At 38.8% G+C, this 11,951-nt stretch overlaps 1 protein-coding gene across 1 annotated transcript; it reads right to left on the bottom strand.

Moving 5' to 3' along the window:
• Nucleotides 1-1,255: 1,255 nt before the first annotated feature.
• slc6a7 (solute carrier family 6 member 7) lies at nucleotides 1,256-9,716 on the bottom strand. The gene is made up of 12 exons (XM_083890031.1): nucleotides 9,596-9,716; nucleotides 7,600-7,810; nucleotides 5,447-5,585; nucleotides 5,202-5,336; nucleotides 4,588-4,691; nucleotides 4,383-4,507; nucleotides 3,765-3,877; nucleotides 3,537-3,674; nucleotides 3,336-3,435; nucleotides 3,070-3,188; nucleotides 1,663-1,836; nucleotides 1,256-1,530 (listed from the first exon to the last, which is right to left on the bottom strand). Exons 1-12 carry the CDS (start codon nucleotides 9,699-9,701, stop codon nucleotides 1,372-1,374), a joined length of 1,623 nt encoding a protein of 540 aa, XP_083746157.1. The 5' UTR covers nucleotides 9,702-9,716; the 3' UTR covers nucleotides 1,256-1,371.
• Nucleotides 9,717-11,951: the final 2,235 nt, after the last annotated feature.

Here is an 11,951-nt window from a genome sequence, read left to right as displayed (position 1 = left end):
GAAAATACACACGCAACATCCGCTTATTTGCATATATCCCGCCACAGAAGCGGGACACAAAAGTGATGGTCTGCTGTTCGGACCAAAGAATCCAGCGAATCTAACGTAACAACGGAGTTAGTACTGTAGTGTCGTGTGTTCACTCAGTCATATAATTAAACACATTATAATGATATATAAAATCGAACATTCAACTATAACCAACCAATCACCGTATCATAATTTATTTAAAAAAGACAAAAGATTTGTGACACTTATTATTGGATGAGTATGTGATGTACTTTGGTCCAATCTAGCTCCAAGCAGATCGTATGCAGAATGTGCAAATACAAAAACAAACCTAACTTTGCTGACCTTATTTCACACCTGTGCTCACGTTATTACACATGATCATCTTTATTCATCTTTTCACTTACCAGAGAAAAACTAATTTCAGTTATGCCAAAGAGACGCAATCCATAAATTTCTCTCACTCTTGAAAGTTTTGCTTCAGTATTTGACAATTAACTGAATATGGCAACATCCCCAAACAAAAATCCCCATCCAATGTGTGCAGTCACTGCCCTCTTGAGGTAAAAGTCAAGTACTGTACACTTAAAAGTCCATGAAGCCAGTTCACGTTTCAACATACTGGAAGTGAGTCTCCTCACCAGCAACCTATCACATCACTGATCATTATTACCATGGTAACTTTATTGATTTAATAAATTTTTTTTGCAAAGGAAACTCTCAAAAATAGGTATTGTATTTAGATTCAATACCAATGATGTATTTAGACCACATGTTCTAATCTGTTTTAAACCCAAAGAGAACTTTGTAACTTTATTTTGAAAAACACTATATATGAACACATGGACAGGTGTTTTTAAATAAAATTTATTTATAATTGCAAAATGCATTTTTAAAAAACAATTTTGTGTGTGACGAATTAAAAACTAGTCCAGACGTGGTAAGGCTGTGTCATGAACACTGTTTAGTCTGGCCGGCTGCTGATTTGTGATGATATGGTAACAGCCGAGAGTCTCTGTACAAGATTAAAAAAATAATTGCATTACACCACTATGACAATAAATACAATCAGAACTATGTTCTTTAAATTCAAATGTCCTACTATACTACAATGCAAGATGAGGATGATCCAAACTTTACAACTGTAAACCTGTATGCTACACTTCGTAAAAAAATGCTTTTCAAAATACTTTCCAACCATACATACTAGTATAAATAACACAGTACATCCACACAGTCTGTTCGGTTACAGCCACCAGAGTCAAGCTGGGGCAAATAGCATAATGATGAATTCCTTTTTTTTCCTCTCGACGACATCCAGTTTTGCTCGTTGCTGTGCTTTCATCTCTGCTCTCCGCGCTGTCATGACTCCCATGTCATCGCGGTAAAGTCCATGTCTGTAAGCGTGACAGTGAACGGACCCTCCACTCTCTCAGACGCTAAGATCTCCTCTGCTGCCCTCGCGCTGTTCAAGTTGTTCACCCTCCAGGTATTAAGAGGTCGAATCGACTTCTGGAAACGCTGCATGAAAAAAGGAACAGGAGACGGTTGTTAGACATCCTGCATAGGCCACTTCTTCCACAATGTGTGAAGCAGGTCGGAGCATGACGTCACTGTAACCAGATCTCAAAATGACATTGCGGGGATACTGACTTCTTTCAGTGTTCCAGTTTGCTTGCAGATGGCCACAACACCCCAGATGAGGATCTGTAGAGAGCAGGTGGCACCCATGCACACACCCAGCGCTTTGCCCCAGCGCGGGTATACGTAGGACCCGTAGGTGAGTGATGTGTTGTACATCTCGATGAAGATGTACGTCAGAATGAACTAGGGTGAAAAAGGCACAGAGTCTCAGCTTAAAGATTTACAACGGAAACAGAGGCCAGCAGGGTGAACTCAGATTGTGTCAGTTTCTCCTCTTGAATTATTCACCACTGTTGTTGTGACGATTTTAGCACAGCTGACTAAAATTCAAACGGACGTGATGTCATTTCAGATTCTTCGATCTTTTGTAATGGTTCTCCACAAACTGCTCAGCCCTTTAAATTTTTTATAGACTCTCTGGATAGCACAGAGTCCAAACAACTCCTTGAATTACAATCTGAAGGTACAAGACAATAAAGGAGCCATCATGCCTTAGTGTGGATTACGACTGCTTCAGGCAACATACAGAGAAGAGAGGGAGTGAGGAAACATGGACTGTGCAGAAAGATGATACAAACTAACAATTGTATATGATATTTGCTTTAGCCCAGCAGTGCACTTGGTACAGAAGGTCATAAATAAACTTAATGCATTCCAAATACCTCTAAAAAATGTGCTCATATGGGGTAATGACAAATAATGAGTCATTTCGTTGACCAGCCTTATATGGAAGCAAATGTGTGCCATTATCCAAATTAAAATGCATTAACAGAAATGCTTTTTCATGTTCAAAATGGAGCTGCATTTTGTGACTCATAAATAAAATTAATAATCAATATTTCAAAATGCATTTCCATTTCCAACTTCAATACTGCTCATTATGTGACTTAATTAAAAGTATAAAGGAAATTACATTTAATATTTAATTTTCAAAACATCCTCCAGCAAAAAGTGACAAAATCCAATTTGAAATGTCAAATTTGAAAATTAAAAGATGAAATGCTTTTTCCTTTTCAAAATGCAACTGAATTTTTTGCCTCATAAATAAAATGAATAATCAAAATTCCAAACTGAGTCCCACATAATATGTGGGACTCAGTTTGGAATTGCATTTTATGCAAAAGCAACTTTTTAGTATTTTAAATACTAAAAAGTTGCTTTTGCATAAAATGCCCCCTTTAAAGCTGAGGCAAGAGCTGAGAAATGCAGAGTTCCCACCTAACAATTCACCCACCCTTAAAATAAATGATGAAACCAGTGTAGGTATGCAACATATACTGATTTTAGAGACCAGAGAACATAATACGCTGGCTTCATTTATGGAAGTTCATAAGATATTCTGATTACTACCAATTGTAGACGACAAATGCCCATTCTACCTGCATCTGCCACATCTCAAGTGTTTAGTTTACTCACCAGCAGAAGAAACGGAGTGAAGAAAACCCAGCATGCTTTGAAGTAAATCAACACTTTGCTGCACCAAGGAGGGCAATGGCAGATCATATCAATGATGTCTTGGCAAAACTGGTCAACTCCTAAAAAGAGAAGTTAATTAATGACATTGGGAAGATGGAATTGACAAAACAGAACATTTCTGATATTGTGAGACACCATATGTCCTGGATGAGTGAGATAATGTGTGTGGAGTTTGAAGTGGAGGTGTGGGGAGTGAGATGGACTACCATAAAAGAAGGAGATGCCAATGCACATGAAGAGGGTGATGATGATGAGGCCGAAACTAGTGCTGAAGGAGTCAATGAGGGTGAACCAGTAAATCCCTCCCTACAAAGACAGAGGCAGCACGGGGAATGTTAGAGTGTTCACAGAGGAGACTCAAACTCACTTACTGCAGTTTATATTTATATATTTATAAGCACACTCACATCAGTCACGAGCAAAAGACCCATTAGGTAAAAGGAAAAACACAGAGCGCCCAAGAACAAGGACTTGTGCAGAGTGTTCCTTCTGAGCTGTGGGAATTCGTCCATCACAGCAGTTGTGATGCCCTCCATGTTTCCAAACTGTGAGGCCGCAGAGACAAAAACATGATCATATATATACACTGAGGTGGATGGATTTTTGTTTTCTGTTAATGAAATGTGCTGCCTTACCAGTGTATCGACCCCCAGCATAAAGAGCATGAGGAAGAACAGAATGGACCAGAACACCGAGCCTGGCAGTAGAGCAAGGGCTTCTGGGTAAGCAACGAATGCTAAACCTGGACCTGAAGGCAAAAAAAGTTTGAGATGAGGATTTGTTAATGTGTAAATAATCACTCGAATTCAAAATTAGATAACAAGATTTTTTTCTATGGATATTTTTTGTTATTCTCTTTTTATTGTCTTTTTGTTGACAAGCGACTAACCTATTCTTAAGATATTACAGACTTAAGTACAAGTAGATTTTATAAGGTGAGCCTTTTGCAAAATGATTAAAATCGGTTTATTCTTGTGTCTGTGTCTGGGTCAGGGTGCACACGGGTGTTTTACAATCTGAACAATACCCCTTAAGCTACTGTCAGGGAAATACTTGAGTTTGGACAGTGAATCTCTCAGTCTAAAGGGTCCGACAGTAAATCTAAGCAAAGTTTGTCAACACATAATCCAATCAGGGGCCAGAACTCCACAAAAAGTCGGTTTGTGTGTAAGTCAGCCAAAAGATGACATCTCTGACAGCAGCTTTGAGAGAATATATTTAATGTGGACCTTCTTTTCAGGGCAGGTAACTACCTGTGTCTGCCACTTTTCCAACAGGAACTCCCTTCCTCCATGCCATATGGCCCAAGATTGAGAATATAGCAAATCCAGCAAAGAAGCTGGTGCAGCAGTTTCCTGTGGTGATGATTATAGTGTCCCTGAAATCAAAGGAACCACGATTAAGAGACTACAGCTGTCAAAACGGCAGGAACAGAGCAAAACACAAACTCAAACTCACCTGATGACGTTGTTGTCAAACTTGTTGTACGAGGCCATAGAAAGCAGCCCTCCAACTCCAATACCTAAAGAGTAGAAGATCTGTGAGGCTGCGTCATTCCACACCTGCAACGTTTAAGACAGAAGTATATGTTAAAAGATGAAAATGACAAAGTATGGAGCTCATAGACTCCTACACCTCATATTTGTCAGTCTATGTCGTTTTAACATTTTATAGCTAGACTGGATATGTGTTACAGATATCTGTAATTCAATTCTTCCTATCCACAATGACATTCTTCCTATCCACAATGACATTCTTCCTATCCACAATGTAATTCTTCCTAGGACAAAGGATGTCACTTTTGCCATTCATGTGTATTGGTCTTTCAATTTCAGATATACACAATTACATTATTCCTATCCACAATGACATTCTTCCTAGCCACAATTACATTCTTCCTATCCACAGTACCATTCTTCCTAGGACTTGGATTGAAGATATTTGAAATGGGAGTTTCTTCTAGTAAGAATTCCATTGACTAGGAAGAATTTAATTAAAGATATCTGTAATACATATCCAGTCAAGCTATTAAATGTTAAAACAGCTTGCCATAAGTCTACCATCCTAAGTACCTGTGCATTAGCTAACCGGCTCCAGTCCGGTGTGAGGTAGAAAGCAACACCCTGAAGAGAGCCCTCCAGCGTAGCACCTCTGATGATCAGTACAATGAGCACAAAGTATGGGAAGGTAGCTGTTACATAAACCACCTGAAAACACACAGACAACTATTAGGCTGACGTGTCAGGGCAGCAAATGCTAGGATTGTGTTTGTGTGCACAATATGTGAACTGATAACAGCTTCATTGTGTGAATTCACCTTGCCAGAGCTGTGGATGCCCTTGAGCATACACAGGAAGATGATGATCCAGGCAGCCAGAAGGCATAAGCCCAGGGGCCATCGCACAGGGCCTGGGTCATGAAGGCCCTCACTGTTCACGACACCCAGCACGCGCTCACTGCAAGAAACAGAAGTCATACATATACACATGTGGTGCAGAATTTCCTCAGACTATGAAAAGTGAGGACTTTTCTTTATTTTTATTTTTTTAATCTGGCAGAGCTGAACATACACACACACACACTTGTGCAGATCGAAGTCCACAAATGTCAGTCGTCAGTGTTTGTACAGAATATTAATGTAAACGCAGGTGTATCAAACTTCCTTTTCAATAAACAAAGGAGAGGCGATGTTGACCTGATTTGAAACCACCTACCCCAGCTGTGAGCTGCGCTGTTACATATAAAATGTATAATCGTCAGAAATCTAAGTGTTTCCGACTGATTAAATCAGATTTTCTTTTGTTTTCCTTCTTTGAAAAATAATTTCACAGAACTAAGTAGAGCGAGTAAAGTGTCTCTTGCACTAAAACATATCAAATACTGGCGATTGTCCTATTCATTAGGTGAGTGTTTCCAAGAATCATTTACAGTAGGGTGAGGCGTTTCAGTTGTTTGTAGTATTAACTGACAAGTAGACAGTTTTAAGGTCTTCAGTCATTGTAAACAATAGTGTTTACTGAAAAACAGTCAAGTGTTTGTTCAAGGTGTGTGTACTGCTGCAGTAGTCTGTGAAAAAGAAAAGCATTACAAAGTCTGAAGCCAGCTTTCAGTTACTATTAGGGTAGTTAGGGTAAAAAAAACATACTAAAAACAACCACACAGCGACAGACAAACAAACACACAGCTCCAGCCCTCAACAGCAGGTAAACACACTAGTGTAGATGTTCACTACACTGAACTTAAAAGACCTTCACGATCAATTTTAGTCAAAAAGCAAAAGTGATCTTTGGACATATTTTGCATACAAGGCAAACAATCAGGGAATGGCTAAGAATGCAATAAGACTGTATGCAAAAAATGCTACAAGGTGGTGGCAACAAAGCCGAATAGCACAACAATCTTAACATATCAAACTAAACAACTTAAACATGACACCTTGTCTGAAAGCTCCATCATCTTTAAACTATTAAACGTTTGTAAATCTTTTAGCGCAAGTTATCGTTAAGTTAGGGTTAGCTAGTTGTAAAATTACAACGTCCGTTCAAAGGGTGTTAATTTAAATATTAGAGTCTGAAAGTGTTATGTTTCTATATATTTAATGGTGTGATACTAGATTCTTTGCTTTACCAATATGGAAATATTGCTGACAGTTTTGTTGCAGTTAAGCCTCTGACCACAAGTTGGCAGCGGGTTTTTGGAAATGACATCAGCCACAGAGGCAACTGGGAGCTAACAGCAGTTAGCATTTGGAAAAGTGATCATTTGCAGGTTCTAGCAGGCAAATTGCCGTCATATATAACATGTATCCACTGGACAGATAAATCCTCCGAGTCTGGAAGTTTGTGTAGAACTCTGTGCTGCACTGTGGAGCCAAGAATAGGGCTGTCAAAAGATTAAAATATTTAATCAGATTAATCACAGGGTAGCTGTGGATTAATCACGATTAATCACGATTAATTACCACTCGTAAATATGCCAGAAAAATTCAAATTTTTTCTATATTGTTGTAGGAACGGAGAGATAAATAAAGTATGTGAAAATATAAATGTAAAGAACAATAAAATACTGTAAATAACTTTTAAAAAACCTATAGGACCACAAAAACATGTGAGTCATCTTTTTTCACACTTTGCCAACTGACAGGATCTCCAGAGTCCAAAACATAAGGATTTAAATGATTAAAAAGCTGATTTTGCATAATATGTCCACTTTTAACTATTGACTAAGTTTTGCCTATATCTGTAAAATAATAATTCTGAAAAAAAAAAAAGAAATAGGACACCCCTGCACTAGACAGATAAATGTATATTGATTATAACATTCTTATTTTTAGTATTTTCCTGGGTCTCAGCAAGCATCAAGTTTGAAATTGCAGTATCGTGTCAACCCTGGCCTACTTACATTTGCGAAAACAGACACTGCTTTATTCAAATCATAAAAAAAGAATGAATATGCGAGAAAAGCTCTTACTTCCAGAAGATTTCTGAGGGGCTGAGGGGTCGACCACTGGAGCTATTGATGACTGTGTTGTTACCACAGATGGCTGCATTGGCCAAAGCTTCACAGGACCACGGTAAGGGGCTCTGGAAAGAGCTGCCGAGGTAGTAAAAAGTCCACGCTATAATGACGTTATAGTAGAGACACACCAGTGTGGACACACAGAGCATTCCAATGCCAATACCTGTAAGAAATGACAGAAGAGAGGCTTAAACATCTCAGACAAAAATAGCGATTTTTGATGTTGGTGATGTTGGAATACTGACACTGGGATCGTAATCTAGACCTTATTCTTCTACTATGTTAACTCGAGGAAGTGGTGGCAACCTGCCAAGCTGCTGCTGAGATTTTCTGTTTAAAATAAAACAACACCTCATTATGATCCCAGCATATCTGGTTCTGTTATTTTTGGCTCTGACACAGTTCCTGAAGGTACCTATATCAGATTGAGCGCATGAGCTGCAGAGCTTAGAGGAGCGTTAGGGATTGGCCACATGACGTATAGTAACGATGACGCCAGTCACTGATGACATAGATATTTTGACGTCAACATCAGATGCTTCTCAAGTAAATCATTACATATGACTCAAACTGGAACATATATGGAAGATTCCGGGGTGTTGTAAGGCTGTTTAGCATTGTCAATTCTAATATAGTGTTAATTGACATTAAATGTTCAGTATGTAAGGTTTACTGTCTACTGGTGAGACTGCAGAATGTAAGAAACAGAGGACTCCTCTACCCTTCCAACAATGTCAGGAATCTACAGGGGCCTTCACATACCAGAAAGGAAACTGTTCTTCTCTGTTTGTACAGTTACACTTCAATACTACAGAATGTATATAAAAAATAGATGTGTCTTCCACCTTCTGTTGCGAAGCCACGATATTTGCAATATGACCAATGCGACCGTGTCAGCTTTTGAAACCAGCACCTATTGACAATATTAAACTAACTGGTATCCACTGATATGAGCCATGCTTTAACAACTATTTTCCTACACATGGGAACATAATTTCGACATCATGAGCTGTTGAAGAAGATCTAAGACAATTAACTCCTCAGAAAAATATTTATTGACATTACAAATCAAGTGAAAAGTAGACAAAAATCATTTAAACAGAGTTCTTTATACAACTAACCAAGTCTCCCCCTAGTGACGGGCTGCAACTTTTTTCCTACTTCCTTTACTTTACTTTTCAAACTAAAAGACTAGGTCTATTCTATACACAACGCTGTAGAAGAATAGTGGTGCAAGATGGCGGTCTCCATAAAGTAAGGCTCTGCCCAAAGCATGTACTGTGTGAAAGGCTTATTCTAATGCTACAAAAACCCTAAACCAAAAGTAATATTTGTGTCTAGAGGTTTTCCTAACACAAGATACCAGGTCCTTTTGTGTATTCAAATTAGGATGTCTCGACAACTTGCACCCATCTTCAACATTCGCAGGATACCTCTGTGGGGAGTCGGCCCTGATACCTTGAGTAGACAAAGGGGGTGTGAAAGCACGGCCTGGAGGGGCAGACCCCTTCAACAGACAAAGGGATCTGAAAGGGGTGTTCAGATCCCTTTGTTTTTTGTGTGTTTTTTCTAATTGAGCAAAGGTTGTTGTGTGACTAAGACAGGCAATTGAATAACTTGTTAACTCCAAGTAAACATGCGGAGGAGAAAATCGATTAACTGGTCACGTATGTCCGACTCTACCTCCATAGGTGGCGCTGTATCTCGTGCGTATTGAATCAGTTACCTGTTGACCAAGTGCTGTACTGTATGTTTCGTACCTGCTGCACATGATGCAAATTAGATCGAGCATGGCTCTTGTGATTTTAGTTGGACAAACTTGTTTACATGACATAAAAAAAACGAATTATTGTCTTAGTCTGACTAAAATCGGACTTTTAACATGCATGTAAACGCACTGACTGAGTCAGTGCAAGTGTGTAGGAAGCGTGATGGAGTGGATCTTTACCTTTGAGCAGGGGGCAGCATTTCCACACAGTGATGGGGCCAGCTGCTCCATACTGGCCTAAACTCAGCTCCATGAGAAAGAGTGGAACGCCACAGACAAAGAGCATAATGAAGTAGGGGATGAGAAACACACCTGTGAGGATTAGAGACAAGTCAGTGTGAGAAAGGTTGGTGCTGAGAGAGACATCCTTGCTTATGATTCAGTTAACGCAGCAAACAGCTTGTAGAGGCAGGTTAACATATAAAAGCCTCTGTGTAGGTGGCAGCTTCACAAAATGCTAATGCTATTCAGCTTTACTGTCAGTCAAGCTCCAACATGTTTGCTATCAGATGAGGACACATCGCATGTGAGGCTGGGTTACACAGACAGACCACATGTCTGGTGTATAATCATGGAAAACACACCGTCTCTCCTTATTGGATTAAGAAATTCCAGTTTCCAGCATCAAGGGCTGCCATGACAAGCCTTGGATTGAGAGTGTGGCAGCACAATTACAAGGACAGTGCACACCCAAGGGCAGGGTGAAGAGTGCCTCTTATCCAAGTGAGTGGAACAAATTATTACAGACATTCACACTGGCATTTAAAGAATTTGAGATATCAAAATGGGAGTGGACAGGTTTGTAGACCACTCACCTCCTCCATTGCGGTAACAAAGGTATGGGAACCTCCACACGTTTCCCAGTCCCACACAATATCCAATACAGGAGAGCAGGAACTCATACTTTCCTCCCCACTGCTCCCTGGGCTCAATCTGAACCGGAGGGGGTAAAGGACTTGAGGATCGAGAGTCAATCGGCGACTGTGGACTCGCCGTAGTTGTTGCGTTGTGGCCATTTTGAGTGATGGTATGATTGTTAGAATGAACTGAATTCTAGAAAAAAATAAAAACAAGCTTTAGGACACATATTAACGCATGTCTGGTTCTCATCAGTTCTCTGTGACACTTTAATACAGGATGAGGATTAGAGTCATCAATACATCATGACTCATCATGACGTGTTAAAAATCAACTGGACTTTTTCGTCTTTCTTCATTTGTGCTCATCATCCATCTCTAAAAAGGAGAGGAACTATGTTTCACCACATCAGGCAACAGAGAGGAACATAATGGAGCTTCTGCTTTATGTGCCGTTACTGTCATTTTTTATATTCATAACCAACCAGTGACACATCCACTAACCATGGGTTAACTGTTTGAAACTGACCAAACCATCCAAAATATAACACATACACAGTATGTATGCCTAATATAATATATAATGTAAGTGCGATTATTCTCATAGATGACAGACTGCTACTTGATTAGTAAAGACGCAGTTCAACATTTACTGTGTTATATATTTTTATAAAAAAAGATGGAGGATTTTCACAAATATTAACCTATAGGGCTGAATGTGACCTTGTTAAACAATTAAAATAGCGGCTTTTGCCATTTTGTTTCAAAATGCAATTCCAGTTGTAGAATAATTAACTGTTCAGGCTTAGGGCACTACCGCAATAACAATATATATCGGTAATAAAAAAACAATATATATATATATATACATATCCAATGTCAATATAAATGTAATAAAGGTTTAATATATGGCATACTGATATCGTGTTTATGCACAAACACAACTCTCCTCTTAGGAAGTTTAAAACCACAATCAACTGGTTCCTTCAACTTTCAAATTATTGGCAGATTTGAATATTTTCAGAGGACATATATATATATGTATACACACAAATGCGTAAATATACGTATACATATATATGTACTTGGGATGTGAATCATCGGGTACCTCACGATACAATATGATATGCGTTACATGGTCCACGATACCAATAATATCATGATAAAATTCTATGATAATCAATATACTGGTAGACAATCATATCGCGATACATCACAATATCTGTCGCGATACATCACTATATCTAATCATGTCACGATACATTGCGATATCTAATCATATCGCGATACATCACGAAAAATCAAATCATATCGCGATACATCACAATATCTGTCATGATACATCACGAAATCTGTCATGATACATCACAATATCTGTCATAATACATCACAATATCTGTCATGATACATCACAATATCTGTCATGATACATCACGAAATCTAATCATATTGCGATACATCACGATATCTGTCGCGTTACATCATGATATCTGTCGTTATACATCACTATATCTAATCATGTCGCGATACATCACGATATCTAATCATATTGCGATACATCACCATATCTGTCACGATACATCACGATATCTAATCATATCGCGATACATCATGATATCTGTCTCGATACATCACTATATCTAATCATGTCATGGTACATCAAGATTTCTGTCACGATA

This window comes from Microchirus variegatus (genome assembly GCF_963457635.1).
Source record: "Microchirus variegatus genome assembly, chromosome: 5".
Classification (NCBI taxonomy): domain Eukaryota; kingdom Metazoa; phylum Chordata; class Actinopteri; order Pleuronectiformes; family Soleidae; genus Microchirus; species Microchirus variegatus.
This window is presented reverse-complemented; position numbering and strand designations above follow the sequence as displayed.